The sequence below is a fragment of the Mus caroli genome, chromosome 2 (assembly GCF_900094665.2).
Source record: "Mus caroli chromosome 2, CAROLI_EIJ_v1.1, whole genome shotgun sequence".
Lineage (NCBI taxonomy): Eukaryota > Metazoa > Chordata > Mammalia > Rodentia > Muridae > Mus > Mus caroli.
Genome location: NC_034571.1, coordinates 144583303 through 144608959, shown reverse-complemented (window position 1 = coordinate 144608959; position 25657 = coordinate 144583303). Strand labels below are relative to the sequence as shown.

At 49.7% G+C, this 25657-nt stretch overlaps 1 protein-coding gene across 3 annotated transcripts in view; it reads right to left on the bottom strand.

Annotated features, from left to right (window-relative positions):
- Window positions 1–19464: 19464 nt before the first annotated feature.
- The window catches only part of Hm13 (histocompatibility minor 13), a 35364-nt gene continuing 29171 nt past the window's right edge, over window positions 19465–25657 (bottom strand). Inside the window, exons 11-13 of one of the 3 annotated variants that reach the window (XM_021180993.2) lie at window positions 24196–24281; window positions 20317–20516; window positions 19465–19898 (exon numbers count right to left, since the gene is read on the bottom strand). In XM_021180993.2, the coding sequence (XP_021036652.1) occupies window positions 20366–20516; window positions 24196–24281 (237 nt within the window). In that variant the 3' untranslated portion in view covers window positions 19465–19898; window positions 20317–20365. The remainder of the gene's footprint in view (window positions 19899–20316; window positions 20517–24195; window positions 24282–25657) is intronic. The other 2 variants (XM_021181009.2, XM_021181001.2) reach the window with 2 other exon arrangements.

The following is a 25657-nucleotide window of genomic DNA, read 5'->3' as shown; positions in this document are numbered from 1 at the left end:
CACCTAAGACCACTGGAAACCAGATATTTACATTATGATTCATAACACTAGCAAAATTACAGTTATGACATATTAATGAAAATTTTGTAGTTAGGGAATCACTAAAACATGAAACACTGTATTAAAGGCATTAGAGAGAGAAAAAAGCATTAGGATGGTTGAGAATCACTGGTCTAAAGAAAGAGGCATGGGGAGTAATAAAAAATAGAAGCAAGGGCCAGGCATGGTGTCACATGCCTTTAATCCCAGTACTCAGGAGGCAGAAGAAGGTGGCTCTCTGTGTCTGGTCTACACAGTAACTCTGTAGGTTTCAGGACAGCCAGGACCATGGGAAGAAACCCTAAACACTGTCTTGAAAAAGAGAGAGGTGGGGGGGAGGGAAAGCATGAAGTGGTTAGAGCCGTAGCTGAGTTAACAGAGTGCTTGCCTAACATTCAGCAGGACCTGGGTTTGACCCCCAGCACTACATAAGCAAGACTTGGTGGTACCTGTGTAATGCCAACACTCGGGAGGAAGAGGCAGGAGGATCGAAGTTCAAGGTCATCACCACTACTAAGGCAGCAAGTACTTGCTTAAGCCCAAGTCCTGAGGTAGGGTGGAAGAGAGACTCAGTGCAGGACAAGCTAATGGCACACCCCCATTTTTCCCCCCAAAACAACAACTACAAAAACCTACAACCAAGGTTAATGTCTCCTGCAGATCTGCAGTGCTCAGAACTGAGGCAGAGCTGGGAGTGGACCTTGGCCGGAGCTGCTCCTGCAGCTACTTGGGATGGAGTAGGACCCGGCCTGGAAGAGGCTAGCACCCGGGCTTTGTTCCGCGCGCGCACTTCCCGAAAGCATCCCCCGCCAGGGCACCCGCCCCGGCAGATGGGCGCCCGAGCGCGCGCTGGACCGTGGGAACCGGCCTGCGGCTCAGGAGAGGCAGGGCACAGATGGAGCGGGCGCCGGGGGCGGCAGCAGATGGGTGCGAGGCTGGCCCCGGCTGTGCGACAAAGGCTAAGGGCAGATGTTTGTGACCAGATGTTCGCGAAGAGTGAGGCGGGGGCCTGGGAAAAACCGACAGGCCAGTTTCCTGCATCCTTCCCTCGTGGCCACAGGGGAGAGCCTGGGAAGCCAGGGATCGAGGTCCGGGTCTCAGGCTGATGTGATGTTGTGTTCCAACCAGCGCACCCTGCATCACCGTCCCACCCTGATCTATGTTAGCACAGGAGTCTGTGGGTACAATCATACCATCATGGCCACAGTGGAGCTCAAAACCTCCTACTGGAGAACCCTATGTGCCAGGTTCTGGCCAGTGCTGAGATATCACAGGGAACTTCATCCTGGGCAGCTTTTTTTTGGAGGTGGGGACAAGGACACATGTAGTACAAATGCATAACATTATCTTATAGGAGAGCAATTCTTACTATTTTACTAATTATGAGATAGCCTTGCTATCTCATATAAAGATATTTTAAAAAGTCCAGGCTGGTCTAGAACTTAGAATACCCTCCCTTGTCACCCCCAGCTCCCAAAGGTAATACATCTTTCTTTACTTGTTAAAAATTTATTTATTTGTATTTATGTATATGAGTGTCTTTCCTGCATACCTGTAAGTGTACTATATATGTATCTGGCACCTAAAGAAACCAGAAAACCAGGGCTGGAGTTACCAATAGTTGTAAGCTACCCTATGGGTACTGGGAACCAAAGCCAGGTCTTCTGAAAGCAAGAAGTGCTCCTAACTGTCATCTCTCTAGATCTGTCTGTCTATCTGTCTGTCTGTCTGTCTGTACTGGGGAGGTAGAGAGAGGAAGACCAGAAGCTTAAGGTCATCCTAAGTTCCATAGTAAGTTTGGAGCCTGACTGGGTTGCACGAGCCCATTTTCAAAAGGCCTGTGAGAAGGCTCAGCAAGTACCTGCTACCCAGCTTCATGAAGTGAGTGACTTGCCAGCAGGCGGCCAGAGCCTCAGGGAGAGTTATCCACAGTGTTTGTATCAGCCTGTTTGAAAGAGCAACCAGAAACAAGTCCTAATAAACTGCCACTGGAAGATGGCCGAATGAGCTGTGAATTCCTTGTGGATCTAGGGTATCATGAGGCGGCACTTCTCTTTCAGGAATCTGTCTTAAGGATGTCCTCAAATGTGGGAAATGATGTATGTCTGGGAAGGACAGCCAATTGGAAAGAGCCACACAGCCATGGTCAGGGAATGTCTCAAATCATGGCATTGTAGTCACAAGGGAATGGGGAAGAGTGGAGCATGGGGGTGGGGTGTGAGTTCAGCCTTAGGGAGGCAGAAGCAAGAGGATGGAAAACTGGGCTTATCTATGCTACAGAGTGGTCTCCGGGCCAGCCTGGGTTACATAACAAGATCTTGTCTTTATAAAGAAAACTATGGGGTTGGAGAGGTGGCTACTAGTTAAAGGCAATTGTTGCTCTTGTAAGGGAGCTAGGTATGGTTCCCAGCATCCACACGGCAGCTCACAAGCATCTGTAACTCCTGGGTTCCAATGCCTTTTAGCCTTTTCCTTGGGCATCTGAACACACATGCATGCACCACATACACTCAAATGAAAATAAAAGATACATCTTTTAAAAAGGAAAACATCCAGGTGTACAGACAAATTCACTTTAAAACCCTAGCTTTCAAGAGGTAGAGGCAGAGGCAGGTAGATCTCTGAGTTTGAGGCCAGCCTGGTCTACACAGTGAGTTCCAGGACAGTAAGATCTGTGTAAATCAACCAAACATTAAGCAAGAAAAGAAAACAGAAGGCTGGGGCCGGGGCCGGGGCCGGGGCTGGGGCTCAGGATTTGCCTCAAATGCATGCATGCAATCCTTAGTTCAATCTCAGTACTACAAACATCAAAACCCTGGATTGTGTCCTAAGATGAAAGGTGAAGAAGGACTTTGCTGTTGACTTCAACTCCGGGAAACCACGGAAAGGAGGAAGGAGAGAAATGACTCCAGAGAGTTGTCCTCTGACCCCCACACTCATGCCATGGCATGTGTACCTTCCTCCATCACACACACACACACACACACACACACACAAAATACATAACACACACAACACATACACATATATATACACACAACACACACAAAACACACATAAGAAAAAAACACACATAAGATGTATACACACACAACACATACACAAACACACACAACACACATAGGCATGCACACACACACACACAAATACAACACATACAACACACACTAATAATAATATTTAATAAAGAAACCAGAAGCTGGGAGTAGTGGCGCACGCCTTTAATCCCAGCACTCCGGGGGCAGAGGCAGGCAGATTTCTGAGTTCGAGGCCAGCCTGGTCTACAGACTGAGTTCCAGGACAGTCAGGGCTACACAGAGAAACCCTGTCTTGAAAAAAACAAAAAACAAAAAAACAAAACAAAACAAAAAATGAAATCAGAACACAGGCTTGCTGCTCGGCGGTGTTTAGTGCACTGGCAGAGCTGTATGGCCATCAGAGCATTCCCACAACTTCAGAGAAGGAACTACTCACCACCGAACACTGCCCACATCCCTGGGCCTGTAATTAATTTTCTGTCTTTTAGCATCTGACTGTTCTGAATATTCGATGTGCATGAAATTGTTCAGTATGGATCCTAGTGACCTCTGCTTTTATTTATTTGTTTGGTTATTTGTTTTGTTTGTTTGTTTATTTTTGAGACAGAGTCTCTTTACATAACTCTGGCTGTCCAGGAACTCACAGTGTAGACCACGCTAGACTTGAACACACAGAGATCCACCTGCCTCTGCCTCCTGAGTGTTGAGATTAAAGGTGTGCACCTCCATGCCCAACCTGCAACTTCTTTTATAGCAACAAGGTTTTCAAGGTTCTCTCTCTCTCTCTCTCCTTCCTCCCTCCTTCCCTCCCTCCCTCTGTTCCTTTCTCTCACCCTACCTCTCTCTATTAAGCAAGGCTAAGATAAGATATTCCAAGACCTTTCTTGTACTTGTTTGAAAGGCAAGGGATTCTTCACCACTGAGCTATGAGTTGTACATCCAACCAAAACGAATTTTCTTCCTTTAGATTTAGATTTTAAAAATATGTGTGTGTGTGTGTGTATTACATGTGTATATGGGGTGCCTATGGAAGATGTCAGATATTCTGGAGGTGGAGAGGCAGGCTATTGTGAGCCACCATGTGGGTGCTGGGCCCTTAGTAAGAGCAACAAGGACTTTGAACCGCTGAATCATCTCTTTAACCTTTTTCTTTGACAAGGTCTTATGTAGTTCCAGCTGGCCTTGAATTTAATATGTAGCTCAGGGTAGCCTTTTCTGTCTCTGTCTTTTAAGGACTGAGATAACAGATGTGTGGGTCACTATACCTGGTTTATATTATGCTGGGGATTGAATCTAGGACTTTGTGTCAGCTAGCTAGGCAAGCTCTTTACTAAGTGAAACACATTTCTAGCTCTAGATCCTGTGCTTTTGTTTTTGAGACACTGTTTCACTCCGAAACCCTGTGTGGCATGAAACTGGGTATGCAGGTCAGCCTAGCCTTAAACTAACGGAGATCTGCCTGCCTATGCCTCTTGAGTGCTGGTATTGAAGGTGTCCTCTTGAGTGCTGGTATTGAAGGTGTGTGCCATCATGCCCAACAGAATGTATTTTTTAGGGCACAGCTGGGCACAGTGACTACACTTTAAATCCCAGCACTTGAAAAGCAGAGGCAGCCGAATCAGGAATTTGAAGCCTTCTTTTCCTACAGAGGGTGTCTGAGGCCAGTCTAAGACCCCCATCTCCAAAACAAAACCATGGAGACACTGGCAAGTTGTTTGTTAGTTTACTTATTTATCTTCTCTTTTCAAGACAGGGTCTCTCTGTGTAGTAGCCCTGGTTGTCTTGAAACTCGCTCTGTAGACCAGTTGGCCTCAGAGATCCACCAAGGACAGGATTAAGGGTGTGTACCACCACGCCCAGCTTGACAAACTGTTTCATTGGAGCTCTGGATGGGGATTCTATGGGCAACTCAGATCTCCGGTCACCCTTTGTTGTGTTGTCCAGGTTTCTGCATCCTTTGCCTGCCTGTGGTGCCCCATTGTTTGTATTGGTGCTGACTAAAATAACGACACAGCCACAGTGGAACACTTTAAACAGAATAGAAGTCTTTCTCAGTTCTATTACCCAAACTCCCTGAGATAACTAGCTGGGATGTTTGAGGGTGAGCAGGAGGAGTTTGGGAAGTGTAGAGATGCTACTTTCCACAGGGAATGGAGAGCTGGGAAGCCAGTGACTCCCAAGATCCTATGGGAATGGACAAAAATTCTGATTCTGTTTCTAGCTGTCATTGGCAAATATCCCACCCCACCCCACCGTCCTTCCTTTATATTGAGGTGGAATTGCATGCTTGAGCATTCAGTTAGTTCAGGAGTTCCTGAGGGCTATAAAGCAAATAGGAAAATTGGCTTCAACATCACTTAGAGCCCTGGCAGATGAAGCTCGGAAGCAGCCCGAGCTCAGTGCCTTGATACAGGAGACCTTCAGCATCCATGGTGTGACATCTGTAGAGTGTGTGCTCATTTTCTGGGCATCCCATCCATTGGCTCTTCAGTTGTGTATTTGTTTTTTTCCTAAGCAGGGGCCAGGCTGGACTTGGAAGTTCTAACCCTGGCCAGGTGATGCAGCTCGTGTGGGTCTAGCATGCAGGAATCCCTGGCTCGATCCCTAGTACCAAATAAACGTGGTAACACTTCTCTAATCCCAGCACTCAGGAGGATCAGAATTCAAGGTCATCTCTAGCTACACAGCAAATTCAAGGTCAGCTTGGGTACCTAAGATCCTAGTTCAAAAATATGACTTTTTGTTTGTTTGTTTGTGTGCTTGTTTTACAAAGCCAAGAAACTGGAACCTTTGTGCCTTTGCATCTGGAGTGAGATGGGGAATTCTGGGCGGGTCCATCAGACATTGCACCAACTGTGTATCATGCTCTGGCCAAGGCTTGGGGAGGTGGCGGTGAGTGGCACTTACTTTCTTTCCCTTCTTAGCTTCCTTGAGGATTTTACATGGCCAGTGTCATGACCTAACTCATGAACTGATATAATGACGATAATGACCTAATGTGCTTCTGATTTCGGGTTGGGATAGCAAACCTTCCTTCACATCCGCGGCTGCTTGAGAAACTTATCTTCTTGGGTCTGGGTGCCCTCCTTTGCAAATGGGATCCCAATCACGCCACCTGTAGGGTTGTGGTGGGGGATATACAGGACAATGATGAACTTGGAAATGCCTCCTGCCCAGCTTAGTCCAGCTAAGAGCTTAAGAAGCCATGAGGACTGGAGTTTTTCTTAGGGCTGGAACCCAAGATTTTTGAGTAGGCTGGGCAAGAACTCACCAGAAAAAAAATCAATTAAATTAGTAAAAAATTTAAAAGATAACTATTATGGGAGCCTAGCAACTATGTTGCAAACAGGGGCCCCCATCACCTCTGTTTGCCTAGGAGGAAACAGTGTGGAGGAGGAGGATGGCTGCCCGCCTGAGAGCAGCATGCTCTGGCTGGTCGGTTCTCAGGATCAGGGTCTGCGGAGCAGGGAGCTAAGGGCTGGGAGCTGGGGCTCCTCCTCTCGGTTGGCTCCCCTCCTCTTCCCTGGGAAAATCCAACAGGTGGTGGGGCCACTGTGCTGGGGCCATTGTGTGGCCTAGAGGGTCCTGAGAGTGTGTGTGGGAAGATGGATGCCTTCATTACCATGTGAATCCTGGGAAAGCACAGGGCTGGAGGTGGGTGGGTGGGGGACTTGGCTGGCCCTGGCCAGACCACACAGCGGCTGAGAAGGGGGTCCCTGTGAACCCTGAAAGAGCCTTTTAAAATCCCAGGTACTGGGCTTCGTCCTCTTGTTTAATCCCTTATTTTTAGAACATTTCCATCATATGAAGCATAAAAAGGACACTGACAGAAAGAAGAATTTTTTAAAGGGAGAAACACTTTTGTTTCTCACCCATACTTTCTCAGTTGCAATTTCCCACCGCCAGAGCTGCCTATCACAGCAAACTGTAGCCCTGCACCTTGGTGGAACATTTCCCAGTGGGGCTCTGACTGTTCCTCAAATATGTCCTAGGTAGCTCCTGAGTGATTAGCGACTCGTGGGTGAGCAGACTAGTAGAGGCAACAGGGTTTGGACTTAGAAACTAGATGTGGTCAGTTTGGTCGGAGTGGAACAGTGACTGATCTGATGATGGGAAAGGAGGCAGGGAAGAGAAATGTCAACAGACAGACAGCCATGCCCAGTAAGCACGAATTCCCCACTATAGAGATGATGGGACTGAGTCCACTGTCTAGAATCCACACAAGGTGAGAATTGCGGCACAGTCAGGATTGCAGGTCCTGTTACTCTAGGGCAGTTTCTGTTTCTGCTATTTCTGGAGTTTTTTCTTGGGGGTAGGAAAGAAGAACCCTTGAGGGCTACTTGAGAGTCAGGGTGGGTGAGGGGGACACAGAAAACCAAAACTGGGGAGTGACCTAGACAAAGAGAAATGAGGACCCCAAATCCAGACCTGACACATACAAGCAAGCACACAAACAAGTACAGATACATATACACAGACACATGCATACACAGACACATAGACACATACACAGACACATGCACACATGTACACACACACAGACACAGATACATGCATACACAGACACATATACACAGATAGATACATGCACACACAGACACATGCACATAGACACATGCATACACAGACACATATACACAGACACATATACACATACATAGACACATGCACACACATACACAGAAACACATGTACATAGAGACACATACACACACAAATACACATGCATACAGACACATGCATACACAGACACATAGACACATGCACACACATTCACAGGGACACATGTACATAGAGACACATACATGCACATATACACATGCATACACAGACACATGCATACACAGACACAGATATACATACATAGACACATGCACACAGAGACATATGTGCATAGAGACTCACACACACACAAATACGCATGCATACACAGACACATAGACAGACACATGCACACACACAGACACATGCAAACAGAGGCACATGTGCATAGAGACACATACACACACAACTACACATACATACACAGGCACATATACACATACACAGACACATGCACACAAACACACAGAAACACACACACACCAGACACACATGCACACAAAGACACATACACACAGACACACAAGCACACACATGTGCACTCACACAAAACACACACATGCACACACAGACACACATGGACACTCACTCATGCATGCACACTCACATACACACTCACATACACACTCACCACAGAGCAGAAAGAAGGCAAAAGGGCTCAGGTTCACAAGTTGGTACAAACAGGCTTGAAAACCTTCATAAGCCCGTTCTCAGCTAGTGTGTTCCCTCCCTCTACCAAGTATCCTGGCACAAGCACTCATAAATGCACACACCCTTAAGAGTGCCAGAAACACAAAGGCATGCACAATGTGGAGGAAAGAGTATCAGCCATCCCAGGTTTGGCCTGAGTTCTGGAACTAGACCAAAATAGTGAAAGCTCATTTGGCAAAACGCAAATCAAGATGCTTATCTGACTGTCCAAGAAATGAGGAGCGATGGAAGCTGAGCGCTCATCAGACCGGTTTTGCCGAGTGTGTTGGTGAGTCCTCTATGCCTGTAACCTTTATGACAGAAAGTAACTTGAATAATTTTTTTTTTTAGACAGGGTCTCCTATGGTAGCCCCGGCAGGCCTACAATGCCACTGCCTTCCTGCCTCAGCCTCCACATCCATTTAAAGTAATTTTGAAATGACTAATTCACTGTTTGAGTTTCTATGTCCCTTCCTTGCACCATCTCCATCCATAAATCCCACCTCTTTTGCTTACCCCCCTGACACCTCCCCTACCCCATTCCTTTGTATTTTTTGTGAGACAGAATCCCCCTGTGTCTCCCTGGCTGGCCTGGAATTTGCTATACAGACCAGGCTGGCCTTACATATGAAGTTATCCTGCTGTCTCTGTCTTCCAAGTCTAGAATGAGAGGTTTTGCGCTACTACACACAGTCTGAATGGTCATTCTAGTTTATAGAACAGGTGCTGTCTGATTACTGAATCGCACATAAAGCCGGCTAGGATCTGAAGTACAAGGCTGGCCAGGTGTAGTAGTCCAGACATTAAACCCAGCACTCAGGAGGCAGAGGCAGGCAGATCTCTTCTGAGTCGAGGCTAGGCAAGGCTGGATAGTGAAGCCCTGTCCAAAAAAAAAAAAAGGAAGACAGACAGACAGACAGACAGACAGGTACGGTCATCTCTCACTAGCTAGGAGGTTCAAAGACAACTGTGGCCAGCAAGACCCTGTCTAGGGGAAGAAAAAGCCAACATCAATTCAAGGCTGGTGGAGCTCCGTGGTGAAGCGCTGGCAGATGCTGGCTTTGCCTGATGCCCTAGGATTGAGTCAGTACAACAGACAATACAGTAAGGCTGGTTAAGGTTCTGAAGACAGGATGAAGGACTGGTAAAGGAATAAGCACTGGCTGCTTCCCAGGGAGCCCAGGTTCGAGTCCCAGCACTCACAGTTCACAACTTTCTGTAACTTTAGATCCAAGGGCCTCTGTGGGTGGCAGGCATGCACATGGGGTAGATACAGACACACACACAAAGCAGAAAATACGTTTAGAAAAAAAAATTGGTGGTGTTGGGGAAGGGTTTCAAGAAAAAAAATATTTTAAAGATAAACTTATTATAAATTTGTCCTTTCGGGCTGGTGAGATGGCTCAGTGGGTAAGAGCACCCGACTGCTCTTCTGAAGGTCCAGAGTTCAAAACCCAGCAACCACATGGTGGCTCACAACCATCCGCAACGAGATCTGGCACCCTCTTCTGGGGTGTCTGAAGACAGCTACAGTGTACTTACATATAATAAATAAATAAATCTTTAAAAAAAAATAAATAAATTTGTCCTTTCTTTTCTTTTTCTTCTTCCTTTCTCTTTCTTTTCATTCTTTGAGACAGGGTCTGTGTAGCCTTGGCTGTCCTGGAACTCACTATGTAGACCAGGCTGGCCTCAAACTCAGAGATCCACCTGCCTCTGCCTCCTGAGTGCTGTTTGTTGTTTGTTTGTTTATTTATTGAGACAAAGTCTCTTGTAGCTCAGGCTGGCCTAGACAGCTTGGATGATGAAGCAAACATCACAGACATGGAGACTATGCTCAGCTACCCCAGGCCCCCACCCCATTATCCTTACATGCTTTCGTGTAGCCCAGGCTAGACTGAAACTAGAACTAGAGTTGAGGCTGAAGAGGACTTGAACCCCTGGCCTTCTTGCCTCTATCTCCCAAGTGCAATTGTTACAGGCAAAGAGATGTCCACCACTGCTCAGTGCTCCTTCCTTCTCCATGGCCACCTTGGTGGCAAAGGACTGAGGACCCAGAAAGGAGAAGGACCTACTTAGTGTCTCGCTCCTAAGGCAGGGTTTGGCCTTCACATGAAGATAGCCTTTTATATCACCAGTACTGCCGCAGAATGACAGAGGTTGGGTCCTAGCTGGTATTAGATAAGATGCCAGAAACTAATGGATAAGGGGAGGTATCAAAACAATGTGCACCGTGGATCAGATTTGGGCTAGAAATATGTAAGTGGTAGCCAAGTTTGGTAGCACAAGCCTTTAATCCCAGCACTTGGGAGGCAGAGGCAGGAGGATCTCTGTGAGTTTGAAGGAAGTCTGGTGGTCAATGAGCCTGGACACAATGAGTTCCAGGACAGCCAGGGTTACGTAGAAAGTCTGTGTCTTAACAAACAAACAAACAAGCAAGCGAGCAAGCAAGCAAAGCAATATAATGTTTTTTGTTTTTTGTTTTTTTTTGTTTTTTTGTTGTTGTTGTTGTTGTTTTGTTTTTGAGATAGGTTTCTCTGTGTAGAGTTGGCTGTCCTGGAACTTGCTTTGTAAACTGACCAGGCTGGCCTCAAACTCACAGAGATCTACCTGCTTCTGTCTTCCAAGTGCTGGGATTAAAGGTGTATACTACCACTGCCTGGCTAGCAATATCACTTTAAAAAGAGCTCTTTAGTGTTATTTATTCCTCTCTGTATTAGCTCATCTAATCCACCTTCCCTATAGAAACCTACCATAGACACTCCTTAAACACGCACACAGAATTAAAATGGAGTTAGCCTATGATGAGACAGCAATGCCCCTATAGACATTACAAGTTGTCAAATTTAAAAGCTCAGTGCCAGGAATGGGTTACCTCTCTTGAAGTTGTCGGCTAATGATGTCTCACAGACACTCAATTACAGACTATTGCCAATGCTATGACATTAAGTGACTTAGTGCTATGACATTAGGTGACTTGACAGTAAGCCACCTATTGTGGTGGTTTGATTGGAATGTACTCATAGATTCATGGGTTTGAATGCTTGGACCATAGGAAGTGGCACTATTAGGAGGTGTGGCCTTTTTGGAGTAGTTGTAGCCTTGTTGGAGGGAGTGTGTCCCTGTGGCAGCAGGCTCTGATGTCTCATATGCTCAAGTTACACCCACTGTGGCATACAGTCTCCTTCTGCTGCCTATGGATCCCGATGTACAACTCTCAGCTGCCTCTCCAGCACCAAATCTGCCTGCGTGCCATCAGTCTTTCTACCCTGACCTCTGAACTATAAGCTAGACCCAATCAAATGTTTTTCTTTATAAGTGTTAACCGTGGTCATGGTGTCTCTTCACAGCAATAGAAACCCTACCCAAGACACCCATTGCTGAAGACACAACATACTTGAGTCATAGAATGTGGAGACATCAAGTTGGTACTGACCTGGAGGCATCCTCCCTACTGGCTAGTTTCACAATTCTGGAAGGTGCTGTCCACATTACCAAAGGAGAAAAGTAATCACTGGTCTTATCTAGCTGTGAATCCTGCCCAATGATGCAACGCTGCCTCATACATCATGGGAATAACCAATCATTTTCTGATTAGATTTAAGTACCTACCAATCTACAAGGTGAACCCATACTTAACAGCACCATTATCAGGCTCTAGTGAGATACACACACACACACACACACACACACACACACACACGTGTATATATATGTATATATATACACACACACATATCTGTACAGCTCCTGTACAGACTCACCCCAGACAAAAAGCTCAGTATAGGAGGGGAGGTGGCATCAAGCCCCACCCGTAGCTGGGAAGGTATTGACCACTGTAGTTCCTGGGAGGGAATCGGTTTTCCTTAAGTGTGGCTCCTGCTAGGGGCATCACATTCCAGGGAAGGCCACACCTCTAAGATTATATGAGCAACATAAATCGAATGAGCTAAAGGAGAAGAAGGATCCGAAGTTTGGTGGGTCCAGAAGTAGGGCAAGGGGTGAATATGATAAAAGCATATTGTGTGGCATTCCCAAAGAACTGGTACAAAAACCAAGAGATAATAACAAAAACAAACACTACTAACAGGGTCTTATACTTTACCATTAAGCCACGCTCCTAGTTCCAGTAAAAGTCCTTTTTTTTCCTTTTTGTTTTCTGAGATAGGGTTTCTCTGTGTATCCCTGTCTGTCCTGGAACTCATTCTATTGACCAGGCTGACCTTGAACTCAGAGATCTGCCTGCCTCTATCTTCCAAATTCTGCGATTAAAGGCGTGAGCCACCACCACCCAGCTGCCTGGCAAGTTTTTAACAAACTGAAATTGAGTGACATGAAAAATAAGAAGGGTACTGGACCAGCCAGGCTGGACACAGTCCGTGTCCTCCAAGTGAGACCTTGGGAAGGTTCTTGATGGCCTCGGGCAGATCCTTTCCCGTCTGTACAATGGAAACTCACCCTATGGGATGGGGCTGATGTGAGGCTTAAAGATATGAAGCACTCCAACACCTGGAATGCTGTCAGCACACCGTAAACAGGAATGGCAACTACTGTTTGGTATATTTCTTACATATAAGATTCATGTCTGTGGTACCCAGTTCATACTGCTGTTTTCTAGATGGAGCCGTGCATGAAGGTATATTCAGGCTCACACACAAGTCTTTGTGTGTACATGTGCTGTCTTGCTGGATTTTATGTCAACTTGACACAAACTACAGTCATCCGAGATGAGGGAACCTCAACTGAGAGAAAATGATGGCCCCAAGATAAGGCTGTAGGCAAGCCTGTAGGACATTTCCTTAGTGATACTCGGGAGAGGGCTCAGTCCATTGTAAGTGGGGCCGTCCCCGGGCTGGTGGTCCTAAGTTCTATAAGAAAGTAGGTTAAGCAAGCCACGGGGAACAGGACAGTAAGCAGCACTCCTCCATGGTTTCTGCATTAGCTTCTGCCTCCAGGATCCTGCCTCGTTTGAGTTTCTGCCTTGGCTTCCCTCAATGGACTGACTCAGGATGTGTAAGCCAAATAAACCCCTCCTCAAGTCACCACTGGTTGGTGGTGTTCCATCACGGTGATAAAAATCCTAAGACACGTGCTGTGTACACACTCAAACATGTACAATTCAGCAGAAACTGTACAGGCAAAAGGGGTCCCAGGCCCTTGGCTCCTAGAACCCCATGGTGAGTGGATAAATAATACAGCTTGCTCCACTCAGCTCTTCTGTACCCTGCGCTCATTCCAGTTACCTTGTTGGTTTTTTTTTTTTTTTGGTTTTTTGATATTTATTTTTTCACCCCAGAGCTGACGACCAAACCCTGGGCTTTGTTCGCTATGCAAGCGCTCTACCACTGAGCTAATTCCCCAACCCCCAGCTCATCCCTAGACTCCTTCATCTCAACCCTGCTGGGGATATGATTCTTTCTGGGACCCATTCAGACCCCAGAGATGGTGAGGCTTGGAACTTTTGCTTTCTTTTGCAGTGTGGAGGGAGGGTCAACCCCTGGCTTTGCTTGTTGATGCTAGGCTGGCGCTGTTCCACCGAGCTGTGGTCCCCAGCTTTTGTCAGAAGAGAAGAGTTGACCTGAAACTCCTCTGCGCCCTGGGCTTGCAAGTCCGGCTACAGGGAAGCAGGCTCCTTAGTTCTGGGCAGCCAGCTGGAGACCTTTTACTGGGAGAGCAAAGACAGGCCCCTGGGTGGTGAAGACCCTGCCCTCAGGATGGACTCCCTGTATTTTGCACTGTAAGTTTCTGTGAACTTAACATGTGTCCTAGAGATAGAGATTCAAGGCACAGAACTTTCTTATCCACCCCCTGCAAGGCTGGCTCTTCTTTCCCCCTTTCTCCTCGTCTTTTTTTGAAATAAGACATTTTAAATTACATTAATTTAGTGCAGTAGGTGTGCATGCCATGGTGCGAAGGTGCACAGGGAAGCTGGAGACACATTACGAGAATCAGTTCTCTCTTCCCACCCATGTGGGTTGAGGTCCAAACTCTGGTTTTAAGGTGTGGTAGCAAGTGCTTTTTATCCACCGAGGAGTCATCTTGCTGGACCTCTCTCTCTCTCTCTCTTTACAGTTCATCCTACAGTACAGCCTAGCCTTTTAACATCGACATTTTGTGCTTTTGTGTGTAGGGATGAACGCATGCTGCAGCACACTGAAGGGGTCAGAGGACAACGGTCAGGAGTTGGTTTTCTTCTTCTACCACTTGGGGCCCCAGGTCATCACACTAGGAAGCAGGTGCCCTTACCTACTGAGCTGTCTTGCCCAACAACTGAGGTCTTGCCTGGTTGGCGGCCTTCAACTTCTGAACCCCTGCCTGGAATTGTAGGCATGTACCACCACACCCAGTCCTAAGGCTGCCTGGGGGGAGGGGGGAACCTGCTTCCTTCCACAACTTTCTGGTCCTGTTTTTTTGGTTGGAGTTGTGAGCCGTTAAGAATCTGATGATTATTCACATGAATGAAGCCAGGAGAAAACGGTCAGGACGCGCTAAGGGACATTTGGATGACTCCAGGTCCACTCTCCAGCCTACTTGTGTTCTCTCTTCCCCATCCCCTCAAAATCACGGTTTCTCTTTGTGCATTCCTGGTTGTTCTCAAACTCACTGAGATCTGCCTGCCTCTGCCTCCTGAGTGCTGGGATCAAAGGTGTGCGCCACCACTGCCTGGCTCTGTCTCTCTCGTTTCTACCCAGCCTGTAGTCTCTGTCCTGGCCTCTTGTCCATTAAGGATAATGATGCTTTCCTGCTCAGAGTTCACCCTTGGGTTCTAAGCTCCTTCCTTGGTGTGGCTTGGGGCAAGGGCTATTTACTGCTTCCTGTCTCATCCCCAAAGCTTCCTCTGGCTTCTCTCCCTCTCTGCCGGGACCCTTTCCTCTTTTGGGCTAGGACTCACCCTTGGAGGAAGTAATGCGAAGCCCGGGAAGGGGAGGAGCGTCCTCCCTCACTTTTCTGTATTTAATTGGAGTCCAACAGATTTTCATTCATGTGTGTTTGTGTGTGTCCTCTCACCTGTCTCCCTCTAAGATTCTTGTTACCATTGGTGGGGATGGAGCCCAAGGTCTGCCTCCCTCTTCTAGATCAATGCTCTACTGAGCTCAAGCTATGGCCTCTGGATCAAAATACTTAACTATGAAATTCGACAAATTATTTTCTTGAATCTAAGCTTATAGGTACCCCATGGATTTCTTGACTCTTTTTCGATTTATTATTTTATGTGTATGAACGCTTTGCCTGCATGTGTGTATGGATGTGTGTGCACGGTGCCTGGGGTGGTCAGAGGTGGGTGTGGTGTCAGATTTCCTGGGACTGGAGGTACAGACAATTGTGAGTTGCAGTGTGGTTTCTGGGAATTGAACCCAGGTCCTCTGTAAAAGCAACAAGCGCTCTTGACTTTTTGAGCCAACTCTCCCGCCCTGGGTCGAAATCTTTAAAAAACACGAATAAGAAGAGACTATGCACACACAGAAAGTTTCTTGTAATCCTAGTCTGGTGTACAGAGTTCCATCTGGGCCAGCCTGGGTTACATAGCAAGTTCCAATCTCAAACCCAAACAACCCACGCCCTCCAAAAAGCAAAATCTTCCAAGTGTAATTCTTCTGAGCATTTTTACCCTCAAATGTATCTGTTTTGAGACAACAGGATCTTATGTAGCCCAAACTAGCCTCGAAATCTGCATCAGGAGCTGGCTCCAGATGATCCTCCTGCCTCACTCGCGGGGGTTTTAGGATTGCAGGAGTATGCTACCACACTTTCACCTAACCCCCCCCCCCCCCCCCTCGCGCTTCTATCCCCCCCCCCCCCACCCCCCCCCCCCCCCCCGCGTCGCCATCTTGGAAACTCTGCCATATCTTTTACGGAGGATATTCTAGGTGTCCATGTTTTCCGAGGACTGTTTCTTCTCAGCCACCACTGACTGAGGAAAACGCAGCTCAGGGATGAAACAAAGGATTCCTCATCTGCGGGGAGCTTTTGCCCAAGACAACGCCAGGCCTCAGGGAGATTTTAGACCTTTGCATGCATTCATTTAACACACACAGTGCCGGCATGGTTTTGCACTGGGCCAGGTGTTGGGGTGGGGTACAGTTCCCTCATTTTCTAGGCAAGAACATCAAAGTGAAGGGTTTCGGGGATACAGCTCAGTGATAAAGCGCTCACCTAGCACGGTTCGGTTCCCTGGGACTGGGAGGAAAGAAAAACACAAATGGAGAAGGTAAAGTCAGCCGAAATTCCAAAGCTTGTCCTTGGGCTACAGCGACCCTGCCCTCCTGGGTGGGACCAACACGGACCACGCCCCCCGGGTGAACAGCTTCCGGCCGCGGAGCTGCGCGGGCGATCAGCCCAACTGGCGGCCCCCGCAGTGCGTAGGGAGGTGGCCCAGACTCGCTGGAGCCAGGCGCTGGCCGGCGCTACCGCCTGCGGAGCCCAGGTGTGGCCTTGGCGGGGGCGAGAGAGGTGGCGCTTTCCTTCCCGCTTGCAAGGCCCTTCCTGGCGCACCCCGCAGGATGCCGCTCCTCCCGTGGCCGGCAGTCACGCGGGGAGTCCATAGTTGGAGAACAGGAAGGAGGCGCGTGCTGCCGCAGAGACCCCGGCCAGCCTGGCTTTTTTTTTTTTCCTGGGGTGGTGGCGGGGGCACTGAGTTTGTCGTTTTGTGCAAGGGCAGCTGGATGGCACAGACCCTTGCTTTGCCCACCAGGACCGGGGCAGGAGTCCCATCTCCTGTGGCATCATCTCTTGGCACACCCACCCAGTCATTTCCGTCAGTCTCCCCAGAGGAATGCCATCTTGCAGGATGTCGGCTCCGGAGAGCCACCATTTGTGCTCCCTGCTAGGTCCTTATCGACTTAGCTGGTGTCTGACACTGCATGGAAACAGAAAGGCTTTCCAAAGGGCAACTGGGTGAGAGGATGCTTTCACCTCTTTTAGCTGAAGAAAGGGATCAGATGTCAGGACACTGCCATCTCATCCTGGAAGCCATCCATTGTCATCCTCTCCCTGTCCCCATAATCCCTATGCTGTCCCCAAAGACAAGAACCAGGAATCCAGCACAGTGGTGAACATGAGCTTAGAAGCCAGGCACTAAGGTCAAACCCTGCCAGGTCAGTGCTGACCTCCTCCTCATTCCTTATCTGTGAAGATGATGGTAGGTGCCATGTAGGTTTGTTACAATTAATCTCTCCACTTGGCTAGAGGCAGGCTCTGGCTTTGAACTCTTTGTAGCCAAGGGGGACTTTGAATTGATCATCCTGTCTTAAGTCTCCCGGGTTCAAGATTAGTCACAAACCAGTATGGATCAATCTGGCTTTTTTTTTTTTTTTTTTTTTTTNTTTTTTTTTTTTTTTTTTTAATTTTGAGCTAGTTCTTATCTCGGAGCGCTGGAACTTGCTATGTCTACATAGGCTTATCTCAGCTTGCTGCCTCTACAAGTGCTGGGATGGCAGGCATATTCCACACAGGGATAGTCAGAACTTCTAGAACACTCCACAATGCTGGCCACATGCTAACCCAGTAAGCATGTATGGAGTATGGGGGTCTCTTGCAGGGATGGTCTTAAACCCTTACAGCCTCCTCCTACTGGAAAAACCGAGGCACAGAGAGGACACCACAAAGCAGGGGAAATCTGTTTGAAAGCAGCTTCCGAAGACTCCACCCCCACTCCAGGGTGAGCCTGGCACCAGTCCCATCTGAGGCCCTGCCCAGCCACCCATCCCGCCTCCCAGTATGCAGGCCTGATGCGTGCCCGGCCTGGTGCCATTTTTCCATGGGGCTCAGGCGGTGGCGGTTCACATCTGGAGTCTAGACTCAGAGGCTCTGCCGGCCGGCTGGCCGGGCCGGGCCCACCGCCCAGGCTGGGCCCCGCTGCTGCCCGCGGTTTGCTCAGCTGAAGCTGGTTAATTGGAACTGGAGTGGCCTCTGTGGCTGCTTGGCCAGGCAGGCCCTGATCGGCGCTGCAAGGTCTGGGGAACATCTGGCCCGGCCAGGACGGTCATTAGGTGGCAGGCGCCCGGCGCCACTGCCACCTCAGCCTCTGCTGGGGGTCGGCAGTGACTCAATGAGGCCTTTGTGGGCTGTGGGCTGTAGAGCCAACCACACTGTGTGCCTGGGCTGCCTGCCCCATCTGCCACCCTCAGAGGGGCTTTGTTCCAGGACCACATGGCCTCCCCCTGAAGGCAGTACAAGCCTGCAGAGATCCAAGAAGGCCCTAAAGAGACCCCCTGCCTAGAGAGCCTTTCAGGCTTTCCTCTCCAGACTTTTAGACCCAGAGAAGTTGGGTGGCTGACTCGGTGGCCCAGCAGACCAGCCACAGTGACTTGGTCCTATAAGAGGACAGCACATTGCTTAGTATGTTGAGCTGCAGTCACTGTCTGGGGGTGAGCGGCCCCATTCCCTCCTCTGTAGAGCGAGGCTAAAGCACGTGCAGTTTAGCATCCTAAGTACAGACTGGAAGCTTGGTCTACATCTGAAACTGGGGACACTCACCTCCTTCCACTATTATTCCCCAGGCTCTGGACAGCCTTTGCTCTCTGGCTATTTCCAATCTGTTAATTTTAGTTAATAACCCTGAACCCTAGCCAGGGAAAGCTTACAGGTCATGGCCATTCTACAGTATCAGTTTCTCCACCTGGCCAGGTGGACGAGGGATGAGCTGCCCTCTCCTTGCCCTTTGGGGACTCGCTTGAAGGTCAGGCGGGAGGAAGACTTTGGCTTTGGGATCTCTAACTCTTGCCTGACCTTGGATGGCCTCTTCTGTTCTCTGGAGCCTGCTCCTTCCCCAGTACAGGCTTTCTGAAGACCTGAGCTGTATTTTGGGAGACCTGGGGATGGAAGAGATGGACCTTTGATTTCCAGCCAGATGGACAGCAAGCCCAGGGAGCCGTCTGTCTATAGTTACAAGTCCCTTTGCTGAAGCGGGGTGCCCCGTGACACTCTCTTCATCTCATACCAAGGCCAGCAGGGCGCAGCAAGCACTAGCCCACCACCTTCACTGTCCCCCAAGAGTGGCTGGGAAAGGAGGCTCATGGGAACCCACTTCTGGCCCGGCACCCATGAAGGTACTTGCAAAGCCCCGATGAGTTCAGCAGGAAACACTAGTCAGAGCTGCTGAGAGCTCCCTTGGAGCACGGTGGCCCAGCGGCCATGGGATGAGTTTTTAATATGAGGCAAAGACAGTCCACAATACAAAAATCTAAAAAGCACATTCAGTTCCCACCTGGCTCCTGGGGAAGGAAGCAGCAGAGGGTTTCCTTTGCCTGCAGGGATGAGGAGGAGCAGAGGAAGCCAGAGAAAGGGGAGAGGGAACAGGCAGCAGAGGCCTGTTCCCCATCCGGGGGCCACCATCGCCTCCTCCTGCAGGTGTCTTCTCTTCTGTGTCGCCTACAGGTCATCCCCTGCCTGTCCGATCTGGCCCTCAAGGGTCAGGCAGCGCCGCCTCATTTCTCCTTCTTCTCTAGCCTCTTCGATGCCGACGCCTCTGTTGACTCCTCTTTGGATTCAGTCACGGCTGCTGGATCTTTAGGGTTGGACTCCTCATAACTGATCAGAAAACAAAAGAACACACTTGGAGGATGTTGAGGGAGGGCAGAGTCTTCTGTGCCCCCTCTCCCTGCAATCCCAGGGAATGAACGACAGGGTCACTGCATCTCAAGCCTAGCCTCTGCCAGTACCTGGCCCCAGCCATCTGTGTGTCCTCATGGGCACCCTGCTTGGCTTCCCCTGTGCCCTGTGCTGCCAAGGGGCTGCAAGGGCAGCGGCAAATGGGAAAGGCTTGGGCTGGACTTGTGTGGATCAACTTTAAGCTTCTTGTGCCTTCTGCTGGAGAGCAGAAGAGAATAAATAGTGGGAACAAGACTCTGGGCAGCAAGTATGGATGGTTGTGAAGAGCTGCTTCCTTCCTGCCACCAGCCCAGTGACATTCCCTCACTTTCCACTAAGGCTGGAACATCTGCCCTACCTTAGGCCCAGGACAGTGGGGAAGCGGGCAGGTGGGCACCCGCTGGGCACTACATGGCGCTGGGATTCTGCGGGCGCCGGCGACGAGGGCCAGCTAGCTTCTGCTGCATGGAGTCGGCCAGGCTGGCAGGGGAGCCCGAGACTGTGGGAAAGTGAGTGAGCCTCGGCGTATGAGGCAGGATTACGGCCGAGGACTCGTAGCTGTGTGAGAGACAGACAGAGAAGACGGAACAAGGAGATGCAGAGGAGGAGATCAGGGAAAGCTGGAGACAGCCTTCCCTAGGAACACAGAGCACCACTGTCTTGGTTCCATGGCTTGTCCTTCCACTTTGCTCGTGCAAAGCAGCCTGTGTGCATGGTGCACACAAGAGAGAAGCAGGATGGGCCGGCCGAGTGAGCATGCTGCCAAACCAGCATCTCTAACATATGCTGTTCTGCAACACAGCAAGACAGCACATGCTCAGCCTCAGTGAGGCCCTGGAGTTGAACCTTTGTCTCTAACACTCCGCACACAGGAAAGAGCACCAGAGAGCAGAGCAGGTGCTGGAGAATGTTGCCCTCAGTGCATGTGTCTCTGAAGGGCTGTGACATCTGGCCTCTCCAGCAGACCCAACAGGAGCATAGCCTCCCTTCTCACAGCTGCATTTGTGTGTGTGTGTGTGCACATGCATGCATGCATGCATGCATGTAAGGAGGTCAGAGGTCCATGGTTGTCTTCCTCTCTAACTCTACACCCTATGTCTGGAGACAGGGTCTGTTATTGAACCCATGGCTCACCCACTGGCGAGACTGGCTGTCTAGTGAACTCCAAGCATCTGTATGTCTATCCCCACCCAAAGCCAGGGTTACCGATGTGTGCCACTCTACCTTGCTGGGTGCTGGGTACCAAACACAGGTTCTCATGCTTGCACAGTTGGCACTTTAATAACAGCCACATCCCTAGTTTGTTTTTAAAGAGTTGATTTGTGTGTGCCACGGTGCTTGTGGAAAGGTGGGAGGACAACTTATGGGAGTTGCTGCTCCCCTTCTACCATGTCGGGCTGGAGAGGTGGCTCAGCGGTTAAGAGCACTGACTGCTCTTCCAGAGGTCCTGAGTTCAAATCCCAGCAGCCAGATGGTGGCTCACAACCATCTGTAATGGGCTCCAATGCCCTCTTCTGGTGTGTCTGAAGACAGCGACAGTGTATGTAAATAAATTAAAAATTAACATAAATAACATAAATAAATCTTTAAACTCAGGTTCTCACACTTGGCAGCAAGAATTGTTACCTTGTGAGCCATTTCGCTTATCCATTTTTTTAAAAACATATTTTAATTCTCTGGTATGTGAGTGCTTTGCCTGCATTCATGCATGTGCGCCTGGTGGCTGCAGAAGTACGAGAGTGTGTTGGATCCCTGGAACTGGAGTTCACAGGAAGTTGTGAGCTGGCATGTAAGCGCTAGGAACTAAAGCCAGGTCCCCTGGAAGCACAGGTGCACTGACTGCTGAGCCATCTCCACAGAGTGCTTCAAAAAAAAAAAATTTTTTTTTTTTAACTTTTAAACTTTTCTTTACTAATCTAGAGACAGGATCTTACTATGTAGCCTTGGCTGGGCTAGAACTCACATAGACCCACCTGCCTCTGTCTTCCAAATGCTAGGAAAAAGTGCGCGCACCGCCACAGTGGGATTAAGGTCACATGCCACTGTTCTGTTTTGTTTTTCTGAAACAAAGTTTGACTTGCTCCATTTCTGACTTGGGTTGGGTCACTTGGGCCCCGCCTTTGGTAACCTAGTGGTCCCTGTTCCCAGGAGGTCACCCTATCAATGCCTGGTTAGCATAGTGTGAGTTACAGTAGAGACCCTCCCATCTCAGCCTTTCCAGCAGCCGGGGCTAAAGACACTTAGCTGAAACAAGGTTTTACTCCGAAACTCTGGCTGCTGGCCTGGAGCATGGCGGTGCATGCCCTTAGTGGTGGCTGGTCTTGAAATCAATGGTCCTTCTGCCTTAGTACAGGGGCTAAGGCATGAAGTAGCACAAGGCAAAGATAGGCTCAGCTCTGAGTATTAAAAAGGAAATTCATTTTTATGCCCACTTGGCTAGCTGGGTGCTGAGCATCTAGGCACAGGTCTTCACTCATGTGAAGCAAGCACATTAGCGACTGAGCGCTCTCCCTAGTCTGATTTTACAAGACTGTGGTGGTGTGAGGAAGAACGGCGCCCATATGCTCATATCTGAATGCTTAGTCATCAGTGAGTGGCACTATTTGAAAAGAATTAGGAAGAAGTGTGATCTTGCTGGAGGAGGTGGACCATGAGGTTTCAAAAGTCCATGGCAGCCCAGTGTCCTGCTCTCGGCGCTCTCAGCTCCTGCTCCAGCACCCTGAATCCACTCTGCTCCCTGACACAATGCTAATGGCCTAAGCCTCTGAAAGTAAGCAAGCTCCGTAATTAAATGCTCTCTTCCATAAGAGTGCCTTGGTCATGGTGTTTCTTCACAGCAACCCAACAGTGACTTAGATACATATTTATTCATGTGTGCCATGGTGCTTGTGAGCTCAGAGGACGACTTACGGGATTTGATGCCTGTGTGCGTGCGCGTGCGTGCGTGCGTGCGTGCGTGTTTGCTCTCTCACTGAGTACAGGTTTCAGATCCCCTTGGAGGGCTGGTTTCGAGCTGCCCAGTGTGGGTGCTGGGAACCACATTAGAGTCCTCTGAGAAAAGAGCAAGTACTCTAACCGTGGAGTCATCTCTCCAACAGCAGCATCCGTATAAATGTGTAACCCATTCAAGACTGAATCATCCAATGAGTTTTTCAAAAGGGAGTGGCAGTGAAAGAAAAAATAAGCAAATGATCAGGTTGAGAAAGGGATAGAGGACAGAAGAGAGGGCTGCCTGCTTTCTTGCTTCTCCCTAAGGACCTTCTGGGTAGGGTGGGGCTTACATAGAAGACCATTTAGGGAAACCAGACCTCAGAGGGGGAAGGAGGCACCTTCTGCCCTGGCTGGGTGCTCAGAGCTTACGCTACGGGGATACAGGAGACTGGTTTGGAAATCTCTCTGAGCATGGATGTACAGAGCGAGATGGGATGGGAAGCGCTGACCTCAAGCATCAAGTGCCTTGCCAGAAGATGGGGGTGGGCGGGCTTCCAACCAGCAGGCCCAGCAGGGAGCTGGGGATTCCAGGCAGGGCAGGCATGGGGAAGGGGTGAGTCATCTGTCGCTCTGAGGCAGCCAGGTGCACAGGAGGCCCTGGCAGGCACTTGGGGGGACAACTGGAGGCCAAGCCCCGGAGTTGGGTGAAGGCCCCCGAGTGGGCAGCTTTAATAGTAGCTGGCAGCTATTTCTAGGTCTCTGGCAGGCGGGGGTTGGTGGTGCCTGGGAGCAGACACCTGCTGGGAGTCATGCAGGCCCTGGGGGTAGAGGTGGGGCTGTGCACAAGGTGCGGCAGATGTGGTAGTGGCCATGGGGATGGGGAGGGCGTATGAGAGGAGAATGGCTTCAGAGGCAGCCGGACAGCGACGGACATATACCTTCTTGTTAAGGGTACTTCCTTGTCCTAGTACATGCAAACTGATGATGAGGGATAGGGGAAGACATGCCTCAAGTCACCTGGTGACAGAGCTAGCCTGTGATCCAAGGCCCTGGAGAGTGGGCAGCTTAGACAGAACCTCCCCAGTCATTCCTTTAACACACAGTAGGCATGCAGGCGGTCCTAGGCCAGACCTCCCTGACTCCCAGGGAAAATCCCACTGGTAATCACAGGCCAGGCACCAATCACCAGCAGAGGGGCACAGGTGCTGGGAACACGCCCTTGGAGCAGATGCTCCTGGGATCTGGCAGGCTGCGGGCAGGGCAGGTGCTCGAGGGCTGGCCTAGCGTCTGCTCCATCCCGCCTTACCTGAACATCTCGGCCACTTCTCCCTTGGCTAGTGCCACCAGGACAGGAAAGCCGATGCAGGCAGGGACCAGGTACAGGAGAGCCGGCTAGGAGAAGACAGAGGCTAGTGAGGGAAGGCACTGACTCAGGACCACACCCAGCACCCTTACTCTCTTCTGGAGTTAACTGAGGGATAGCTCAGACCCAGGGTTTCAGAGCGAGTCAATGGCAGAGCCTAGAAACAGGGCTAGAGTCAGAGACCAGGGCTCCTCCTCCCCGGGAGGAAAAGCACACGCTAGAAGAAACTGCATGCAGGGCTCCAAGGCTGACTGGTAGTGTCTGAATCATAGACTAGCTCGGTGCTGCTACTTCGCAGGCTGGCTTTTTTCCTAGAAGCCTGCAGCCTAGGCTGGGGCAGAGCCTTGCACCTGGGAGAGGTGGTGACATGGTGACAACAATGACAGTAGCTCCCCGTGGCTGCAGTCAGTGTTGACAGACAGACATATCACACATATGTGCTCTGCCCTCCCCTTCCCCTACTCCCAAGTCTGTGCTAAGACTCCTGGGAAAGCTGGGCTGGGAGAAAAGGAAGGCAGTTATGGCCCGAGGCTTTCCCTGGTGCTTCTAGCTCACCTCCATGGTGGTGACCATCCTCTTTGGGCAGAGAAAGTCTAATGTTCTGGGGGGGGGGGGGTTGGGGAATGGAACACAACACATCCTAGACCCTGAAGTCATTCCTCGCTTATTACCTCTGAAAGGTGGACATCACACCATCACACCACTGCTGGACACTCCAGAATCCCCAGTGCTCCTAGTGGCCTGAAGGCCCCATGAGATGTGACCCTTGTCATCTCTTCCTATCTCATCTGACCTACTTTGGCCGTAGCTCCAGTACCTTGGCATCTCAGCTGCCTAGGCTACTCTGCCTTCCCTTCAAACCTTGTCTCTGTGGAGAAGCCTCCACTTGCAAGGTCCTTTGCTGCGTGTTAGTGATCATTCTAGGCGGTGTGGAGTCTCTGTTCCCTGCTGGGTTGTGGACTTGGAGGGAGTAAGTGACCTCTTCCCTGTTCAGTCTCTGTCTGGCATTTAGCAGAGGGTGGGGGTGGGGGCGGTGGCACAAGATGTACTTGTGGCTTCTCCTCGATCACGAGTTAAAAGATAATTTATCTTGGAGATAAATGGTGTGAGAGTAAAGAGGCATGGACCTCAGTATGAAGCCAGCCTGTGATGCTGTGACCCACCAGCAGCAGGTCTCTCCCTGCACCCGAGGATGAGCTTGAGGGACCATTGTTTTTTGGCCCTGGTCTGGGTGGACGGTGAGCCACATTACCTTATTATATAGAATCTAGTAATAGCCTAACTCTCCAGGCCTGAGGTCTAAAGACAGGGCTCCTGAGGATCAGAGCAGGGGACAGACCTGCCCAAGGTCACGGAGGGTGTGGGAGCCAAGTTGGGGTGTGACCTGGGCTCCTCTCATGGGCCT